This window comes from Bombina bombina, chromosome 9, assembly GCF_027579735.1.
Source record: "Bombina bombina isolate aBomBom1 chromosome 9, aBomBom1.pri, whole genome shotgun sequence".
Classification (NCBI taxonomy): Eukaryota; Metazoa; Chordata; class Amphibia; order Anura; family Bombinatoridae; genus Bombina; species Bombina bombina.
Window position 1 is genome coordinate 207,755,966 of NC_069507.1, and position 22,849 is coordinate 207,778,814.

General features: G+C 33.7%; 1 protein-coding gene across 1 annotated transcript in view; it reads right to left on the reverse strand.

Moving 5' to 3' along the window:
• TCERG1L (transcription elongation regulator 1 like) overlaps positions 1 to 18,739 on the reverse strand; it is a 381,274-nt gene extending 362,535 nt beyond the window's left edge. The window contains exons 1-3 of the mRNA XM_053691741.1: positions 18,337 to 18,739; positions 15,439 to 15,582; positions 7,096 to 7,279 (exon numbers count right to left, since the gene is read on the reverse strand). Of these exons, the coding sequence (XP_053547716.1) occupies positions 7,096 to 7,279; positions 15,439 to 15,582; positions 18,337 to 18,606 (598 nt within the window). The 5' untranslated portion in view covers positions 18,607 to 18,739. The remainder of the gene's footprint in view (positions 1 to 7,095; positions 7,280 to 15,438; positions 15,583 to 18,336) is intronic.
• Positions 18,740 to 22,849: the final 4,110 nt, after the last annotated feature.

Consider the following 22,849-nt stretch of genomic DNA (forward strand, 5'->3'; position numbering starts at 1 on the left):
TTTTTTTATTTTTGGGGTGTTTTTTTTTTTTTTTTTTTTTTTTACATTAGGCATTTTTTATTTTTAATGGGACAAAAAAGAGCTGAATGTCTATACAAATGCCCTTTTCGGGGCAACTGGTAGATTAGGTTTATTTTTATTTATTTATTTATTAATGTATTAAAAAAATATATTTAAATGACATTAACACAACTTAAAAAACTTCTGTTAAAGAGTGAAGGTAAAACAATTGCTTGTTTTAACAATAAAACAGTCATTCAGCATTTGAAAGCTATACCAAGTGTACAACTGAGGATTTTTTGGCAGCTAACTTGTAATACTAGCGCACATTTGCGTGCACTGGTATTACTAAAGCTATATTTTGCACTCTGCTTGTAATCTAGCCCTTTATAGGGTGTGTTAACACCAAGCCAGCAGCAGCACTGATCTGTAAATGTTCACCACATCTGTTACAGAGTGAAACAATAATTGAGTTCCAAGATGACTATGCACCTGTAAAGAGTTAAAATAAAAGAATGGGGACAAGCAGGTCAGAAAACACAATAGCATATTGAGAATTAACCATTCTGTTTAAGTTGTGTCCAGCAGTTTAATGACCTTTTAATGTTACCAAACTAAATATGATTCATATTAAAATGCTACATGATTAGCAAATTATAATAGAAACCTATAGTGAAAGGTTTACATGGCCAATGTTATCAGATCTACTTCATCACAAAACACTGAGTTTAATTTGCTAATACCTTCTTTAACCATGCAATTATATGCAGCTTATTCCCTATAGCAGACTCATCTCTCTATTTTTACTAAATAGGCTCTATAGCCTAGGAACTGATAAGACTAGAGAGGCCATTAGTAAATCTTTTCCATGTAACAAGCTACAGGGGTTGAGTCACTAATTGCTTTTCTCTGCCATCTCTCTGGCCCCAATGTTTTTCCATGGTCTTATTAATTAGCGTCCCCTCCACATTATTTAGTAAATGACCTACATATAGAAGAATAAGGAATTAGTGTCCCTGGAGAGGCTTCTACAGTATCTCCAACATATAGTTCATGAGCTCCATTTATCATAGTCCAGACGGACAAAGTTTGCAACTAATCGTGTCCTTAGGCGTGTATTTTTACTTATTTTAAGATTACTATTCTGCGTTGTTGTGGGTTTCTAACATTCAAAACACTGTCCTCCATCTTAGCTATACTTTTTCAGCCACATCAGTCTTGCCTGCTTTCCAGCGGTGATATTTCCCAGTGTGACATATCTAGGGAATGTATAGTGAAACTTAATTTATATATGCATAATTTGAAGTGTTAAAACACAGAGGGTTTTTTTTGTATTTTCGCAAATGCACAGTGGCAATGTAAGTGGACTTTTGCTGAAGTTGCAATCCCCATTATAGCCGATGAACTGAGAGCCTGGAAATCTAAAACAGGCAATTTTGTTGTTCTGACATTGTATTGAATATTGTTACCACAGAGAGAACAAAGCAAGTTAGATAAAATAAGTAAATTGGAAAAAAAATAATTACATTCCATCAGAACCATAAAAGGTTAATTTTGTTTTTACTGTCCCATTAACAGGAAATACACATTTGTACCTTAAAGGGACAGTCTAGTCAAAATTAAACTTTCATGATTCAGATAGGGCAAGCAATTTTAAACAACTTTCCAATTGACTTTTATCATTAAATTTGCTTTGTTCCTTTGGTGGTATTTTTGAAAACTAAACCTAGGTAGGCTCAAACTAATTTCTAAAACCGTTGAAAACCACCTCTTAGCTCAGAGCATTTTGAAAGTTTTTCACAGTTAGACAGTACTAGTTTATGTGTGTCATATAGATAACATTGTGCTCACTCCCGTGGAGTTATTTAGGAGTCTGATTGGCTATACTGTATTGGCTAAACTGCATGTCTGTCAAAAGCACTGAGATAAGGGGGCAGTCCGCAGAGGCTTAGATACAAGGTAATCAAAGAGGTAAACCATATATTAATATAAATGTGTTGGTTATGCAAAAATCAGGAATGGGTAATTAAGGGATTATCTATCTTTTTAAAGAATAACAATTCTGGTGTAGACTGTCCCTTTAAGGACTAATTGCTCACTGGCTGCTAAACAGGGTTCCCACAGCTTTATTGGTAGACAGTGACAAACCTCAGTACAGAAACACCCACCTAGGTTACCTTATTACATCTGTAATGTCTTTTGCTGAGGACAACTAGAGATAAATATAAAAACCCTGTGAGACAATTACTTATAACTGTCACTAACTGGCTTCACAAGAGGATATTAAATATCAAGAAAGTAGAACAAGTGTTAAATTTAGGATACCTTTGTTTCAACAAGGAAGCACCCATTACTTCTAAAAAAAAAATCTAGGTTAATACCCACACTTTTAGAAAATTACAAGAAAAAAGAGCAACATAAAAATGAAATTATAATGCAGAGTTATTTGTTTTTTTACTACAAATAATTATACATTTTTAATATTACAATCTTAAAGTGTTTATGTATTTTAAGGCAACACAAGAGGTTTTGCAATAAGGCATAACCTCTCCTCCAACTGCAACAATCACCAGACTTCAGAGATAATGGAGAGAGTGGATGTTAATCTATATCATAAAGATCATAAAATAGTTAATGGAGAGAGAGGGTGTTAATCTATGTCATAAAGAGTTAATGGAGAGAGTGGGTGTTAATCCATTTCATAAAGAGTTAATGGAGAGAGTGGATGTTAATCTATATCATAAAGATCATGAAATAGTTTATGGAGAGAGTGGGTGTTTATGTCATAAAGAGTTAATGGAGAGAGTGGGTGTTAATCCATTTCATAAAGAGTTAATGGAGAGAGTGGATGTTAATCCATGTCATAAAGAGTTAATGGAGAGATTGGGTGTTAATCTATGTGATAAACAGTTAATGGAGAGAGTGGGCGTTAATCCATATCATAAATATAATTTTCTAGCACTACTATTCCCTTAATATCCATTTGTATGTGTAACCACAGTGGCCAATAAACTGCTGGCAGTTTGAGTGAGATAAAGGCTGGAAGCATGTGCCTTTCCTGGTGCAATTACTGATTTCATGCTTCCTCGAGAACAGTATGCTGACAACTTTTAACGGTGACCTCTGCTAACAACACTGCTTTTGTCTCAATACAATTTTGCTTCTCCACTTAAAGATCTCAGTAAGGTTTGATAAGAAACAGAAACTCGTTAATATCTTTAAAAAGAATTAAGGTTAATCATTTTTTTCTTTCTTGTATATAAAGAAAAGCAATTAAAAAATGTTAAAAAGTAGTTTTTGCACAAAAAGGGTAAAGTTATGGCAGTTTAAACTTATATTAAAGCTAACAGGAAATTTATGTTTGTATACAGCTGATCCATAACAAATGTTTTATGGTTGATAAAAACTTATTCAGCTCTATTGGTGGCCAAGGAAACAAAAGCTTAAAGGGACACTGTACCCAAAAAAATTATTTTGTTATTCAGATTGAGCATGAAATTTTAAGCAACTTTCTAATTTACTCCTATTATCAAATTTTCTTCATTCTCTTGGTATCTTTATTTGAAATGTAAGAATGTAAGTTTAGATGCCGGCCCATTTTTGGTGAACAACCTGGGTTGTCCTTGCTGATTGGTGGATAAATTCATCCACCAATAAAAAAGTGCTTTCCAGAGTACTGAAACCCAAAAAAAGTTTAGATACCTTCTTTTTCAAATAATGATAGCAAGAGAACGAAGAAAAATTGATAATAGGAGTAAACTAGAAAGTTGCTTAAAATTGCATGCTCTTTCTGAATTACAAAAGAAAAAAAAATGGGTTCAGTGTCCCTTTAAATAAATAGTGCCTGAAAATTCATAACCTCGCCACTCAGGTGAGATGATCTATAAACTCTCTTCGGTATGGCGAGGCCCTTAAAAAAATGTAGAAACACAAATTTATCTTGAGAAATGTTTATATTGCTATGTAGTGTTCTTTATGTGAAACAGAGTCTCCTACATCACCATACAAGGTCTAAAAAAAAATCACAAAGATTTTGTGTGAATTCTCTCCATGCCGGTGAGGTTTTAAATATCAGGCTCTAAGTTAGGAACATCTATTACAATACAATGCAATTTTTTAAATGCAACACAGAATAAATTTACCTTGAAAGAGAATTTGCAATGCATAAATACATGTTCATACATTAGTTGGACCATGTAACTTTTGCATTACTGATCCTACATAAATAAGCATTTAAACTACACAAATGGTTAAATACATAGGGCTTAATTTAACAAGCTTTGGATGCAGCTTTGGAGCTGCTTAGGCTAAAGACCCACATGAGTAAGCCATCAGCCAATAGTTAAGAAGCAGTGGTCATCAGACCATTACTTCCTAACCTATATTTGAAATCTCCCCACACTAGTCTGACCGGAGTGATTGACAGCCCCTGCTCATGCATGATTGGCCATGCACAATTTATGCTGGGCAGAAAGGTTCAGAGTTGTCTACCCTTGTCCACCCGGAGTTTCATAAATGCAGTACATATTCTTGTGCTAATGCTGCTCATGATTTGCAGCTACCAAGCAGTACTTTACGCATGTGAGAGGTTTAAAAACAAAGGCCCCGATATATAAGTGTGGGAGGACAAGATTTGCACCCAAGATCATGGCCTAATGCAGTAAACCCTGCCAGAATTAAACATTAACCAATAAAAAAATGTTGTGCAGCCCTGCCCTCTGTTTTCATGCAACCAATCACGTGAAAGCATCCATCATTCCAGACAAATGAGTCCAGGATGATTGACATTCACAGTCAATGAGGTTGTGGACAGGTTAAAAAGCAGTGGCCTTGAAGTTAAACTTTGAGTTGAAGTGTCCCAAGAGCTCTGAAGTGGCATCTACAGCTTAATAAAAGGAGCACATAATTAGCTTGGCAGATAAATTTAAAAAATACATATTCCAATGAATTACAGCATATCAGTTTTACATTAGAATGTCCCTTTAACATTAATTTAAATGTATTGCATTGTAGCTAATTTTTTTTTTAGTTAAAGGACAGGGCTACAACCAGGGATTATATAGTACGCACAAAATAGTGAAACCAAATCTTTTTAATAAAATTATTATTTATTAAAAAATTATTTAGTTTGAAAAGCAATTTACAATGTATTAGTAGAAAAGTACACTCTGAATACAACCGAGAGTCAGTGCATAAATAATGACTAACATAGGAGTACACTATAGAGATACAGATACACTTGCAAGCAGTTGTAAAACCAGGTGAAATATATATTTACACAGTAAAAAATAAATAATGGGTAAAAACGCTCTTAATAGGAACAGCAAACACTTGCCTGGCCAGAATATGGTTGCAAAACTACGCGTTTCAGGATCCCACCCCTTCATCATGTGTTCCTTTAATGTCAATTTAAATGTGTTGCATTGTAAGCAAATATACTGTTGTATTTCCTTTGATCTTTTGCTTTATCATTTAATTATTGTAGTTTCCTATTTGAGGTTGCTTTTATTTGTGTCACATATTATTTTTCTGTTTTACAAATGTTTTTGAATGTCAAATCTATAAATCGCATCAGATCTACTACACTGTGGAAGATGATGATGAAGATCAATTGCCACTAAATAATTTCATAGAAATGTACTACTTGCTTTTACCTCTTTAACTTAAAGGGACAGCCTACTCCAGAAATTGAACTGTTTAAAAGCCAGGGGTGTTATTATTTACTTGCTGGAGGCCAAAGAGGGCGTAATAAAATTGGCTACAGCCTGAATCGTTGGAACGGCAGATTTTATAAACACATGAAAGTAGAATTATTTTAAAAAGAAGGCGTTTACTAAGACTTTCATGAATTAAAGTCCCCATCTAATACTTTAAGATTAATAATAATTGTTAATACAAACATTAAAGTTTACCCTTGAGACATGGGAGGTGGTTTGGGGCTTATTAGTCTCTTCCTGGTGTAATTTTTAGTGCATTTCTCATATTTCCTTGTTCCCATTTGCTTCATGTTAAGGTAATGTGCTTAATTTATTCTAATCACACTATGCTAACAGTACTTTAGCAACCCTCTTAGAACTAAAATGCTGGCTACTCTTCCTTCTCTCCTATAACACCCCTGATCTTATTCATCTTATTGTAAAATGATTCACTAATAAATTATTGATTCATTAGGACATCATGTGTTCTGTTAATACAAGGAGGATCTACAAACTTTTTGTCCTGGTGGCTAATGGATTCTGATGTTTGACCTGTGAGGGGGCGATCTCTAATTAAGCACAAATGGAAATAAGACACTTTATGCTACATCACAACACAGACTTGGACAACAGCAGTACATCTGTGTGAGACAGTATTACAAACAAGATGGAGCAATGATTGGTCCTTGCAATACCAAAGAAAAAAAAAATGATGGTTTATTTATTTAGTAGATAGGTGAATGTCATAACCTTACCAAGCACTATCCTTTCACAATATAAAGCTCAATATCTTTGACCTGATCATCTTCTCTCCCCCTTACAAATATTTATATTCCTGTTGATTACACCATCAATGCCTCCATGCTCATTCCCTTGGGATCTTTATCAATCTACAAATAAATTGTTTACACTTACTGCAAGGCATTTTGAGTGTTTCTGCCAGACTCATCTTTCTTACACATTGGGAATTGTTGCATCTCTCTGTTAATCCCCCCTCTGACTTCCATTAGGTTCAAGAATAACATTCAAAATCTTGACTTCAAATAGACATAAAAACAAGGCATTTGATTAGAACACTTAGATCTTGTCCTCTATGAGAAAGATAATATGCTCATCCTAGTAATTTTTGAATTTGCTTACATTGCCCCCCCCCCCCATCATCTCCACTGAAATTCAGTAGAATTTACCAACTAACCTTTAAAAAAATAATCTGAAAATGATGACTTACATTTCTACCTACCTCCAACTTCAAATTATGGCCCCTGATTTTATGCAAAAGTGTTGGTTTTATAGATAAGTATAATATAGTACAAAAAATCACATATAATTGGTACTGTCAGTGTTTAATTTGAAATATAAAATATACAACATGAATATTATTTGTATACTTTGTACTGACCTGTCATTCGTTGAGGTGTTAATATAACAGTATGTAGAGGCCTTGCAGTGGTTGTTGGCCTAGATATAGCCATAGTTACTTGGCTTGTCCTTCTATTAGGCTTTTCAAATCCCTGAAGTAGTATCAGTTCCTCTGGAGGATGCATCCAAGAAGAGTCCAAAGTGAAGCAGTTATTTAAAAAAATCTGTCCAAATAAGAAACATTTGAAACATATTAAAATATAATTATGTTTACTATACTTATAACAGTAATCAAATTAACTGTTGACATGTCTAGAATACTTTGCAGAACAAAAAAAAAAAAAACTTTGCAGACATGTGGACTAGATTAGATGGAGACAATACAAAAAAAACAAAAAAAAACAGCAGAATTTTTATAGTAGCTTGATGTCCGCATAGTGGAAACCTGCAAAGTGTTTGGACATCTTTTGACTGGTTAATTTGTTAACTCCATATGAAGGCCCATGATCAATAATATGCCTGTATGTGACCCTGCCACCTAGCACATATAACCCTAAAAATAACCATATCAACCACAACTATTGACCAAAGTTCACCCACAACAAAAATTACCCTTAATGTCCTACCCAATCTTTACCTCTACTATCCTAACCATGATCTTTTATCATATTTCCTTTTTTACAGTAAATAACTCCCTCATATATTCTCCAATATACAACTATAAGAGACCTCACCACATTCCCTAATTCAAATATAAGACCGCCTTTTGCAATCCCTCAATTACTAAGCCCCCTTACATGTTACCCCTTCAAAATTATATAAATAAATAGATAAATAAAGTGACCCTCAAAAATGTTTTTTAAAAAAGATTCCAGTGGACGAATCTTTTTTCTTCATTGTTTTCATGGACAGTAATAGATACTCATTCTTGAATCCCTTGCCTCTGTCTGGGCCTCCTTTTTGTTTTTACCCACTTACGGAAAAAAATATTGACAAATTAATACTGTGGATGGATAGAATCATATTAGCCCTTGTTAAAGAGACCTGAACCCAGGTTTAGGCTCAGACTGTACTGTGGGATCAAATAAAGAGGATCTGTCACTTATAGTAATGAGGATGCTCTAGTAGGAGTGCAAAATATTGTTCCACCTAGCAGGGCCGCCACTAGAAATTTTGGGGCCCCTGACTTAACCATTGATCAGGGCCCCCCCTCCTTTGACATGTGCAATTTTTGACCAAGTGACTAAAACGTATATATGCACTTTATTCTTAAGTGTTTATTTAAACTTGGAAATGTTGTAAAGGTAGTAACATACACTGAAACACACACTCACACATAAGGATTCACATATAGACACTCTAGCAAACACCCAAAGAAACTCAGACACAGACACCCAAACAGACACTTAGCACTTGTTTACATTGACCTGACAAGTAATGAGGTAAACTACCGTTTTGTCAAAAAAAGGAGATTTAGAAAACAAAATATGGAGTTCTGATTATCTTTTTGTAAAGGAAGATTCCAACTAAATGATGACAACAGCATGCAGTGGCTGAAAGGAAGGGCCCTGAACTGCCTAAACAATAATTTAAAGGTTAAATGGTAGATTGGTGACTTCCGGAAACGTCTCATTAGTCTCAAAGTCTGCAGAACGATGTGAATAATCAGTAGTAAGGTCAAAATGTCCTAAAAAGGAACAGACAATGGACACACACACAAACTCAAACTTGCACATACACCCAAGGAAACACCAACAGAGACACCCTCAGAAAACACAGAAAGACACACATACACACCCTCACTGAGACATCCACAGAAAACACACAAAGACATACACACACCCTCACAGAGACACCCACAGCAAATACACATCCTCACAGAGACATCTACAGAAAACACAGACATACATACATACACACACACACACACACACACTCACAGAGACATCCACAGAAAACAGACATACACACCCACCCTCACAGAGGCATCCAGAGAAAATACACAAAGACAAATACACGCCCACCCTCACAGAGACACCCATAGAAAAAGCTCAAAGACATATGCACACACCCTCACAGACATCCACAGAAAATGCACAAAGACATACACACCAACCCTCACAGAGATACCAACAGAAAAAAATACATACACACTCATAGAGACACAAACCAAAGCACAAAGACATAAACACAGACACCCACAGAAACACTCACAGGAGGAAACATTTATGCACCTTGCATCCCCTAATTCAACAGTGTGTGACATACATGATAAAAAAATGCAGAAATTAAGAGATCACTTTTTAAAGAATCATATTTGTAAATGTGCAAACAAAAATAATTCTGTGAATTCAAAATTGTACATTAATGATCTTGGTAGATGGCTAGATGAAGAAAAGTACTTTTAAAAGGTTGACATATGTTTGTCTGATAGTTTCCCCATTTTCCCCAACCAAGAGCACCACTTCAAATATAGTGTACAAATGTTCCCATCTGTTAGCTGTACTTGTGGATTTTGAAAATGCTGTACTCTATATGGTCTTGGTGGAACCATAAGCTGTGGTACTCATACCATTAGATCTGGTTAAATGCAGGATTTAAGCTTGTTGGTATGCATTTCAAAATTAAGTCAGCTGTAGAGTAAACTGAACAGTTTTAAGTTAACCTGTTTAATTTCCAACACTGAGAAATCTTAGTCTGAGAGTATAACATGTTATGCAGATGTAAAAATCTTAGATAAAATGCCTCCTTGTATCTGGAAAGTTCTTGCATAAAGGGGCAGTAAACTGGAATGTAATATATATCATTTGTGTATTGAGGAGGAAACATTTCTGTATGGTTTTAAATATAGAATTTCTACAGCATTGTCAAATAATCATAAATAAATACACTGCTGCTAAAAAAATGTGTTTTTATGGACCCCTGGCCCCACCATACAACTACTACCACACTGAAGTTAAAATCTTAAATTTCACAAAGAAATAAAAAACATTTGCTAAGTAATTCCTATCTCCTCTGCAAATGAAAGTGATCAGGCGTCTGACTCAGGCACACACTCTACAAACAAAGTGCCAAGTCTTTCTCACACTGTGCATAGTGGTTTAGTGCACACTCAGAAATCCTCTCAAATGCTATTACTTTACTCCTTGTAATAACTTTTCCCATGCTCAATTAGCACTCTGCTGTAGTACCCACTGGTGGCTGCCAAAATTTTAAAAAAAAAATTATTATTATTTTTTTTTTTTTTTTTAGTTCTTGCCTCATGGGCCCCCCCTAGCCCATTGGGCCCCTGACAGGAGTCACCCCTGTCACCCCCTGATGGCGGCCCTGCCACCTAGCCATATAAGGCCAAAGAAATGCTTCTGTTCAGCCCATCATAAAGGCTGCAAGAATCATTTCAAAATATAAATATAAGGAACCCTTCAAATTAACATCTAGTCCAAAATTTAAAAAGTTTTTTCCATAAATTACTGTGTACCTTAAATATAATTTTTGTTCTGTGTAATTTAAAGGGATAGGAAACACAAAAATAAATGTGCATGATTCAGATAGAGCATCTCATTTTAAGACACTTTGAATCCCTTAGTGACCAGACAATTTTTCAATTTTCTTACCGTTGAGGACCAGGGCTGTTTTTACATTTCTGCTGTCATATATGTTTTAGCTGTAATTTTTCCCCTACTCATTTACTGTGCCCACACATATTATATACAGTTTTTCTTGCCATTAAATGGACTTTCTAAAGATACTGTTATTTTCAGCATATCTTATCATTTACTATAAAAAATTATAAAATATGCTGAAAAAAATGGAAAAAACCACACTTTTTCCAACTTTGACCCCCAAAATCTGTTACATATCTGCAACCCTTAAAAAACACCCATGCTAAATAGTTTCTAAATTTTGCTGTGAGTTTAGAAATACCCAATATTTACATGTTCTTTGCTTTAGTTATAGGGCAATAAGTACAAGTAGTACTTTGCTATTTCCAAGCCATTTTTTTCTCAAAATTAGCGATAGTTACATTGTAACACTGATTTCTGTCAAGAATCCCTGAATAACCCTTCACATGTATATATTTTTTTATAGTGGACAACCCAAAGTATTGATCTAGGCCCATTTTGGTATATTTCATGCCACCAATTTACTGCCAAATCGTTAACTTTTTCACAAGCTTTAGGTTTCTCACTGAAATTATTTACAAACAGCTTGTGCAATTATGGTTGTAAATGCTTCTCTGGGATCACCTTTGTTTATAAATAGCAGACATAGATGGCTTTGGCATTGTTTTTTGGTAACTAGAAAGCCGCTAAATGCCACTGTGCACCACACTTGTATTATGCCCAGCAGTGACAGGGTTATTTAGGTAGCTTGTAGGGTTAATTTTAGCTTTAGTGCAGATATCAGCCTACCACCTGACACACCCCACCCCCTGATCCCTTCCTGACCCCCTTCAAACAGCTCTCTTCCCTTCCCCATATCACAATTATTTTTTTTCATATATATTCTGCAGTGTTGGATCCCCCTTAGCCCCCAACCTCCCTGATCCTCCCCAAACAGTTCACTACCCCCCCCTCTACCTATTTGCCGCCATCTTGGGTACTGGCAGCTGTCTACCAGTACCCAGTTTGCTAAAATAAAATGGGGTTTTATTATTTTTTAGGCAAAAAAGGCCAATTTTCTGTAGTGTAACTGCCCCCCTCAATAGCCTACCCCCTCACAGATCTCTTTCCCAACATTTATTCAATCCCTCTCCCTCCATCCATTACACTTTGCCATAGTGTAGTGGCTACAGTTCTACCCAGTCCCCCCTCTCGTGTGCACTCCTGAACTCCCGTGCACACTAACAACCACCCCACGCGCGCTCCTGGCCCCATCATCTAGCCTAACCGGAACTCCCCCCCACCTCCCTGCTATCTCTCCTACGCCACCAACAGAAATCTAGGTTTTGCCCTTTAGCAAGATACATAAGTACTGTATTGCTATTCGGGGCAGCCAATGTGATCTCTTACTATGATTCCCTATAACTTGATGAGGGTTTCATAAACTGGGACTGTAGCTCCCAGTTTAAAATGTGCCCTTATATCATCCTATCATGGACTTCGTAGCACTGACCAATAATTTTAGATAATCTTGTCTGGGCAGAGAATTTCAGATCATCAGGCTCTAGAAGACAACTAGACTTGTGCATGGTTGAAAAATTTGTTTTGGTTCGGTTCGGATCAATTCGGATTTTTTTTAATTTCGGTTCGGATCGATTCGAATTTGGAAAAATTTGAATGAATTCATTTCGGATTCGTTTCGGATTAACTCGGATTCAAATAAATTCGGCTGGATTCGGTTTGGTTCGATTCGGAAATTTGGAATTTCGGTATGTGTTAGGTGGGATGTGCTGTGTATTAGACTAGTATTATGTACTGTATATTAGGTGTAACCCATAGCAGAGTGATATAACCTAATATACTGTGCAATACTAGTGCAATCCATGGCCATCCGAATCTACCGAATAAATCCGAACTAATTCGGATTTATTCGGTAGATTCGATACTACCGTAATTCAGAAATTCAAATCGATCCGAATCTCCAAATTTAACAAATTTGTCCGAATTTGGATTCTGAACGAATCGAAACGCACATGTCTAAAGACAACGTAGAGGCTGGCAAAGCTGAAAAGGCTGTTAGTGAAAGTATACCATTATCCTTATGCAGTAATATATATAATCAAAACACCATATGTATTTTGATAACAATAATTTATTTAGTAATTTAAACATGTTTTATATTAGTAAATAGGGGGTGTGAACAAATACAAGCAAATACAAAGTCTTCTTGTTTATTTATTATATTTAAACATTTACTTCCCTCTCAACATTTAATTTTAGTGCCATACCAAGGAAGGGATTGTTAAAGCAGAAATTTCCCACATAGCTATTCACCTTTTAAAGCATTGTGTTATTAGATTATACTGTAGGAAATGCAAACCACAGCTGAGAAGTGTGTTTTATTTAAAGAGCAGAAAACACCGCTAGCATTTATTTCTTCCATTACATGTAATTCACATGGCAGCAGGTATGAATAATAGATTTTTTTTCTATTGCTTTTATGTGGAGAACTTTTTCATTTTCACAGCATTTATTCTCAGTAGAATAAAGGACATCTTTAAATGGCTTACACTCATTCTGGACTCATTATGGATCCCCCCTAGAAGATACTTTGAGCCCTATCCTGGCACATTTTAGCAACCCTGGAGGAGTTTCCAAGCAGATACTGTTTGATAGTGCAAAACAAAAGCACAGCTCTACATTATCATGGGTAGCTATGCACCTGCATTATAATGCATTATAATTTGAACTGAATATACAAAAACATTCTCTCTCTTACAGTTATCTCTATAGGAGATGGATGTGAATATATTACAGAGCTCAGATACTCAGATACAACTGGGTAGACATTTTTATTTTATTTTATATTCATGGTAAATAAATAACACTTCCTATTTGTATTGAGTCTTTTAGTAAATCTATTTTTTCTAAAAAGGTTAGTGGTCACTGATTTCCCCTTGCACACATTCTTTGCAAAACAAGGTTGCTATTTTATCAGCTGTATATGAAACCTTCCAAAACTCATTTTGTTCTACTTTTATTCCTGCTGTTTCTGAATGTTTCCCACTACACTTATGTTCTATGGTCTTTTGCTCTGGGATTTCTGGCTGTTTTTTTTTTTTTTTTTTTTGCTTGTTTTTTTTCTGTTCATTTTAATTTACAAGGCTCCTTCCTAAAGGTTTTATGTGCACTCTCTTGAAATGTTTTATATTTGCGGAATATAATGTGCACAGTCATATTATGCCTCTTTTATACCAAACACATACACCTAAAGGGGGCATTCAATTGGAGTATGAAATTGAAAATGATGTATTTCAGATTTGATTATAAACAAAAGTATAGGGAAGTCAAAATTTAATTTACATGATTCAGGTAGAAAATGCACTTTTAATTCACTTCTATTTTCAAATGTGCTTCATTCTCTTGGTATCTCTTGTTGAAAAAGAGTATGCACATATCTTACGCTAGTTGGGAGCAAGCTGCTGATTGGTACCTGCACACATTTGTCTCTTGTGATTGGTACACTAAATATGTTCATCTAGCTACCAGTAGTGCAATGCTGTTCCTTCAGCAAAGGATAACAAGAGTATGACCCAAATTTGGTAATAGAAGAAAATTGGAAAGTTGTTTAAAATAATATGTTCTATCCAAATAATAAAATAAAGTTTTGAAGTTTCCATTCCCTTTCAGTATTTTTTCATCAAGCAAAAATACTTTTGTGTACTCATCCTGTAGAACGTTTCAGTTTTCCAATGGTGAAGTGATTTTGGTGCTGATGTGAAATGTGCACTTAGGGCTTATTTATCTAAATGTATCTTCTCTAAGGGGATTATCCAAAAAGTCTCATCAGTACAGTGAGGTCCCTCAAAGAATTTTAGAAAATCAACATTTAGCATTGCAAAATAGTGCTTAAAAAAGCACCTAAAGATTTTAAGAGATTTCTCTCCATGGGGAAAATAAGAATCCTTTAGAAATGTTTATATACTGATTTTCAACAGAAAATCACCATTAAAGTCTATAGATTTGTTTTAAATAAATAAGTTGATAAACTTTTCTAAATGTTTGTGATTAAGCCTCATGCTTCCATTGAACTTAAAGGGACATGCCACCCACATTTTTTCTTTTATGATTTAGAAAGAGAATGCAATTATAAACATCTTTCTAATTTACTTATATTATCTAATTTGTTTTATTCTCTTGATATTCTTTGATGAAAAGCATATCTAGATATGATCACTAGCTGCTGATTGTTTGCTGCACAAAGAAGCCTTGTGTGATTGGCTCACCATGTGCATTGCTTTTTCTTCAACTAAGAATATCTAGAAAATGAAGCAAAATAAATAATGGAAGTAAATTGTAATGTTGTTTAAATTTCTATTCTCTATCTGAATCATGAAAGAAAGATTTTGGGTTTAGTGGCCCTTTAAGTACAAAAAAACCTATGGCCATATGCTCCTCATACTGAATGCATAGTAAAAGCAATTATTAAAATATTGATAGCTTTTACTGGAAAGGTTCTAATCAAAATATTAGTGTATTATAATTTCCATTCATGTCTATAGAATATTAATTTTTTTTTTCATTTTATATAAGCACACATTTTGTAACTTAAATAAATGTATCTCAACCAACTTTTAAGTGAAAAATAATTTATTTTTAGATTTAAATTAAAAATCAAAACCGTAGAATATCAATATACATTTTGATGGCTGCCTCATTTTAAGGTAACCTAACTTATTAATTAATTTAGTAACCGATTTCTAAATATCAAGGGGAATTACCTTGCAATTAGACATTTTCTTTTCAATCCAACATTTTTCAGTGTACGGAGGAACTGTAGATGAGTAAATATGTGGAAAAAGAGGAAATAAATCCGTACTTGAAGATGGAGAGAATCCCAATGGAGGAGAATGAGAATCTATCCACTGTAAAGGAATGCATTAAGAATTTATCATTTAAAAAATATAATATGTTTATACAATATAAATATAACTGCATATATTTATAACACTTATATATATATGTGTGTGTGTGTGTGTATATACATGTGTATATAGTTATTTGTATTTGTAATTGTATATACATACAAATATACACATATAAACACATATATAACACTTATACACACACACACACACACACACACATATATATATATATATATATATATATATATATATAAATATATATAAAAACATATATATTCTATAGAACAGGAAAGCATTTTAAGTAATATTTTGAGATTAAAGGGACACTAAACCCAAAAAATGTCTTTCATGGTTCAGGTAGAGAATACAATTTTAAGCAATAATCCCATTTACTTCTATTATCTAATTTGCTTCATTCTTTAGATATCCTTTGTTGAAGAAATAGCAATGCACATGGATGATCCAATCACACAAGGCATCTGTCTGTAGCCACCAATCAGCAGCTGCTGAGCCAATCTAGATATGCTTTTCAGCATAGGATATCAAGAGAATAAAGCAAATTAGATAATAAAAATGAATTAGAAAGTTGTTTAAAATGGCATGCTCTTTCTAAATCATGAAAGAAAAAAATTGGATTTCATGACCCTTTAACTACAATGTAATAATAATGCATAATAGTTGCATGTTATATGGTTGAAAAGAGTCTTGTTTCCATTAAAAAAGAACCATGTTACCAAGTAAACAAGTCCACAGTAGTATTACACATATTCAGTGGCATAATGAAATATACATATCTTCACAGAATTTTCTTAACAAAGGTCTAGTAAAAATATAAACAATGCAATTCTGAACTAGAAACTTTCAAAGCTTCAATGCAACTAGCCAGTTTAAAGTGTAAACCGTTTGTTTTTTCATTTTTTATTTTTAAATTATTTTCTTGTAGCACACATGACCAATCAGCTGTGGCTAGGAAACACCAGCACTATGTAAACTCTATTTCATGAGTTGAGTCCATAGATCACCAGCAGGTGCTCCTTCGAACTTAACCACATGCTGTATGACTGCATAGTACATAAAACATAATAATCTTTACAACACTGCCTTGAAAACAAGTTGTGCTCTAGCACTATACTAGCCTGTTGTGCTTCATGTTTTAATATAAACTGTATTTAACATTTTTTTCCAAAAAGTACAAACAGTAATAATGTTATTTTTGTTTTAATTCTTAAAAATAATCATTTGTGTACTAAGGGGGTTAAAGATAGAAAAAAAAACAATTAAATTAAAGATATTGTAATATATTTTGAAATTTGCATGACTTAAAATAACATATGTCACTTAAAGTAAATTAAATCAATTGATCAATTAATTAAATAATTAATTAAGAAATTCATTTATTAGTTAAACATTATGTGGTGCACTAATAGTATAATGGTTTTAATATTAAGTGTTTTTGGCATTTATTGTCAAATGTTCAAAACATTTCTTTTTTTGTTTTGTTTAAAAAATGTAAGATTTTTGGTTGTTAAGTTTATATATGAAGGTAAGCTTGATCATAATATATTATTCACAATGATTTTCTGGTGATATATTTAAACCCTTTCCCAATAGTGCATCAAACAAACATTTATAGTATCCAATATTGTATTTTATATGAAGCTTAGTAATATTAGGGTGAATTGTTCTGCTTTTCCTGAAGTGTTGTTAATATTTGTAATACATGCATGTAATATTTTACTATGTCATTTATACACTGATAATTACTGTTTATACACTATCTAGTAATATGCTAACAGAATCATAATAACAATTTTAGCAAAAACTAAATTATTTTAAAACCTATGTGTGAGGCTTGGCTGACTCTTAGACAAAAATATATTCCTAGGTATCAGATACCTCTAGTGGTCATTTTGCATTATGACATTAAATTGGATAGATACAGTTAAGACTTCAAAGAAAAAGCAAAAAAGACAGCCCAAGGATACACAATACTGAGTAAAGATATAACTTTTCAATCATCTTTATAATGGCTATTCTAAAAATTAAACATTTTTACAAACACATTTTATTCACAGTTTATGGATTTATGAAATAAGAACTTAGGCAAAAAACCTTAACAATTATTTCATATGTAACTCGCAATTTTAATGACTTAATGTACAAAAAAAACAAAAAATCAATTAATAAGTAAATAAACAGATAAGCAATTTACCAAAGGCTTTACTTATGAAACTTCCAACCATTATATCCTTTGACAATAGGAATAAATTGTTTCGGGACAATATATTAAAAGTGTTTTTTTGTTTTTTAAAGGTATGTGCAAGGTTTTTAGTCTTTTTTGTATTTTGTATTTTTTTTTTTATTTAATTTTGATCTGATATAATGAAAATCAATCTATAAACTTTATGGTATTCTACACATTTATGGTTGATCATGTCATTAAATAAAGCAATATATTGGTGAGAATTTTTATTTGGGAATTTTTCGAATTCAGTAATGGTACTGCAGCACCTAGTAATAATAAGCAGGGTACTGCACTACTGTTTATAAGAGTAAAGTATAGCCTGCTGCATATTAATAAAGAGTGATTTTCCAGAAGTTCTGCAGTTTTAAAATCATCTTTTGCACGTCCTGTAGTTTAAAGGGCATAATGAAATAAATATACATAGTTTCTAATGAAAGATCACAATACTTGTTTGTATTTTGCATATTACTTTATTTCATGCATATATTGAGACTAAGCAAATTTACCTGCCCATTTGAAAGAGGAAACTGATGTGCAGCAGGTTCTGGTGCAGGGGATACTGACATCAAAGGCAAGAAAGGATCACAGGGAATTTGCCAGGCAGGTACACCCTGTAACAAAGGAGATGGGGGAGAACAGGACAAAATAAATGGTGGGGGCACAGCACCTATCCGAAAGACACCAGGTGTTTCTGGGATCATACAAATCCAGGGAGGTGGTTCTGCATTCATCGGCCAAAAAATGGGCTGCCTCTTGATTCTTGAAATAGGGAACATCCTACATCTTATATATCCAACTGCTCAAAGATTTAGCCTCCCACAGAGTGTGGCTATATCAGGGATGCTAGCACACTTCCCTTTTCCTCTATAATAGATATCTCCAGTACTGACTGTGCTTCTAACATCCAGATGCCAGTTATAACAGGAGAGCTGCATGCCTCTTTGCTGTAAGAGAAGAACTGCCGAATGAGAATTCCCTGCTCAGAAGCCAAGCATTCTGTCTCCTCCCTCCCCATCTCACTTAGCAAACCTCTGCCCCCCCTGCTACCCTGCTAGCTCATCATACCTACTGATTGTCGTTTACATTTCATACTGTAAAATATTTGTATATCCATTTTAAAGGTAATTTACTAAATTAAAATTTATTTTTTTATTTACTATAAAATCAATTTGACCAGTAAAATAATTGTAAAGGGACACTGTTTAATACATATAATCACTGTAATTAAACATTGTTAGCTACCTCTAAATGTTGACTTAAAATATTATTGAATTATTGAGCAACTACTTAATTTATAAGTTCAATATAAAGTTTTGCTTTAAATTTATATTAATGTGCTCAAATTGCAGAGTAACCCTGTTAGTTCTAAGCAAACTCTGAGATGCCTTTTTAGTATTTATCAAAAGGAATGCGTCTTATAATTAGATTCAAGTTGTTGGTCTTGTTGTAAGAGAATCAAATGAACCTTTAAGCTAATATATCACATACCTCAGATTATATAGCCATATAATGCAGTGAAAAGGAAAGTTGAACTGGGTGGTTGTTTCCCTTACAATGTAATGCTGCTCAGTGATTGCAAGCTTTAGTTTAGCATAGAAACACAGTGCTAAAAACCTCTCTTGAATCAACACAAATTAAAATGTGATATTCTAATTCCAGTTTTATTTGTAATCACTTAAAGGGACATGAAACCCAAATTTTTTCTTTAGTGATTTAGATAGAATATACAATTTTAAACAACTTTCCAGTTTTATTCTATTATCAAATTTGTTTCATTCTCTTGGTATCATTTGTTGAAGGAGCAGCAATGCACTACTGGTTACTAACTGAATACATGGGTGAGCCAATGGCAATCGATATATATATATATATGCAGCCACCAATCAGCAGCTAGAACCTAGGTTCATTGCTGCTCCTGAGCTTACCTAGATAAACCTGTCAGCAAAGGATAACAAGAAAAAAAGCAAATTAAATGATAGAAGTAAATTGGAAAGTTGTTTAAAATTGTATGCGCTGTCTGAATCATGACTGTTTAATAATGACTTTACTGTCCCTTTAAAGAGAAAATTAGGTCACAATTAAACTTTCATGATTCATACAGGGTTAGGGTTGCCACCTCAGCCATGTTTTCCTGAACACTTATGAGTTACACATGCTGCAGGGTGTGCAGGGAGGAACATGTATTGTGTTTCTGGATAGCACTATTCATATTCCTCCTTGCACACCCTGCAGCATGTGTAACTTAGAAGTGTTCTGTATATTAAAGGACGGGTGGCAACTCTAGACAGAGTAGGCTATTTTAAACACATTTCTAGTTTGCTTCTATTATCTAATTTATTTAATTCTCTTTGAAAATACCAAAGCACCAATCCCCTACTTGGAGCTAGCAGCTGATTGGTGGCCACACATATATGTCTTTTTCATTGGCTCACCAATGTGCTTAGCTAGCTCTTAATAGTGCATTGCTGCTCCTTCAACAAAGGAACCCTAAAGAATGAAGCACATTTGATAAATTAAGTAAATTGGAGATTTTGGGTTTCATGTCCCTTTAATGCCTCACATAGATTTATTGTTCTCAGTTTTGTTGATTTTTTTTTTACATTTCAAGAACACGACAACAATTGCAAGACAGATCAGTGATACCTGCAGAGATGATTGCTTTTATAAATATGCTCACACTTGCAAGAAAACTTCAAACACTGTAAGGTTTGCCTATAATTTGCTCATTTACTGGCACTGCAAGACACATTTTACTTATATAATATAAAACAAATTGTATTCTTAAATCTCATACTATGCAGAAAATACAAAGTTTGAAGTCTATATTGAAAAAACAAAACAAAAATAAAAAAACTTCTATTTCACTGTATGTATGTTAGGTATTGTAATTGTCTTACCTACTACTCCTACTGGGATATTCCAGTCCAAATTTAAATACCCATAGATAAATAACATCTATGCCTAGAAACATATATATATATATATATATATATATATATATATATGTATTGGCACAAATGCATCTAGTAAAAGTTATCATGAAGCTAGGGATGAGCGAATGTTTCGCAACATTCGAAAAAAGGCATGAATTTTAACATTCGTTCGTTCGCATAGAATTTCGAATGTATACATAACATTCTAACATTCGATTTTCGAATGTTCGGTTTTGAATTTTATGATTACATTCGAAAATATTATTTTCGAAAAATTCGAATTTAGATTTGTAATAGTATTTCTAATGCTTTCTTTAAATGTAATATTCGAATTATGCAATATTCTATATAGAAACATTTGAATTGATATATTTGTATCTATTATGTAACAATTTCTTAGATTCCCGCCCTACCACATGAACTGTTGAACTTCTGACTAGTATTTGTTAAATAGAATGTTAAATTCGAAATTTTGAATGTGGACATTCAATATAATTATAAACATTTGAATTCGAAAGTGACATTTGAAAACTGTAAATAGCATTCGATTATAGAATTTTTAAGAACATTCCTTCTAATCAACATTCAGATTTATAATTCGAATTTCGGTAATAACATTCATTCTAACATTCGAAATTCGAAAATTTACACATTCGTCCATCCCTATGTGAAGCATAGATATATATTATCAGTGCACCAGCATTTTATTTAACCCCATAATTACCATGCAAGCGGGGGGACTGTGCTATTAAAAGCACAATCTCTATAGAAAGACCAGCGACGTACCCCTTAAGGAGTTAAATACTGCAGCTGCTCAGAGTGCCAGTGGGGCTTGTATCATGTCAGCAATGAACAAATTGAGTCATTATCAGAAGGTACCAGCACCTTAGGCTCTCTGAGCAAGTACTGTGTTTAAAATGCTGGTGCACAGAGGATACTTATACACTGTTGTGAAACAGCTATATCTTTTATTAGAAGTTTATATTCAAAATTGAAATACATCCATGTGGATTCCAATTTTGGCTGGGGTGTCCTTTAAACTGATTGAACATTGATTGAACATTGAACATTTTTAAGTGAGCTTTATAACTTGCAATTACTTTACAAACTATAATAAGTTTAGATTACTAATAAAGGGACATGGTACCCGGTTATTTTCTTTGTCCCATCTAAAAGATAGTATTTAAAAATATATTACAGTCTTTATATTTAAATTATTTTCTTGTGGGAGCTGTTCCTGCCAGCCAGTGAGCAGTAGATACCTAAGTTGTTTGACATCTGCAACCTCTGATGTTGCGGACAGGTTAAGGGGCAGGGTTCATAAGACCTTAGACCAGTGCTTCTTAAAAGGATAAGAAAACCCCAAAAAATTATTTTGAGATTCACAAAAAGCATACAATTTTAAAAAAGTTTCCATTTTATTTCTATTATCAAATTAGTTTTGTTCCCATTGTATTCTTTGTTGAAGCGATACCTAGCTAGGTGTCTAGAGCACTATATACGAGGAAATAGTGTTGTCATCTAGTGCTCTAGCAAAGGGATAGCATTTTTGCAAAACTGCTGTCATATATTGCTCCAGAAACGTACACGCTCCTAAGTCTAAGTTCCTGTTTTTCGAGAACAAAAAAAATGTGATAATATAAATAAATTAGAAAATTGTTTAAAACAGCATGGTCTATCTGAAATGTGAAAGAAACATTTGCCGTTTCATGTCCCTTTAACTTTCGGTTGCAGGTTTGCATGAATGCGTCTGCACCATAATGTCCTTGAAGCTGGATACACAGCTTTAGAAAAGGGGATCTTTGTTTGCTTCAACTGTTTTTAAAAGGCTAAACCGCAAACACCACTTGTTTATCTGACATAGTCATTCAAGACTTAAGAAGAATAACCACTGTGATTTTGTTAGCAAAACTTGCACTATTATGCAGTATCGTATCACCTCTGCAGAGGTCAATAAGAGACAGACGTGATAGCAGTTACAATTTGTCAATATATACCTTAAACAGGTTGCAGAATGGAAAGTAATATTTTTTTTTCTTTTGTAAGGAAACCTAAAGGAATTCAGTGACACCATTCAAATGCAAAG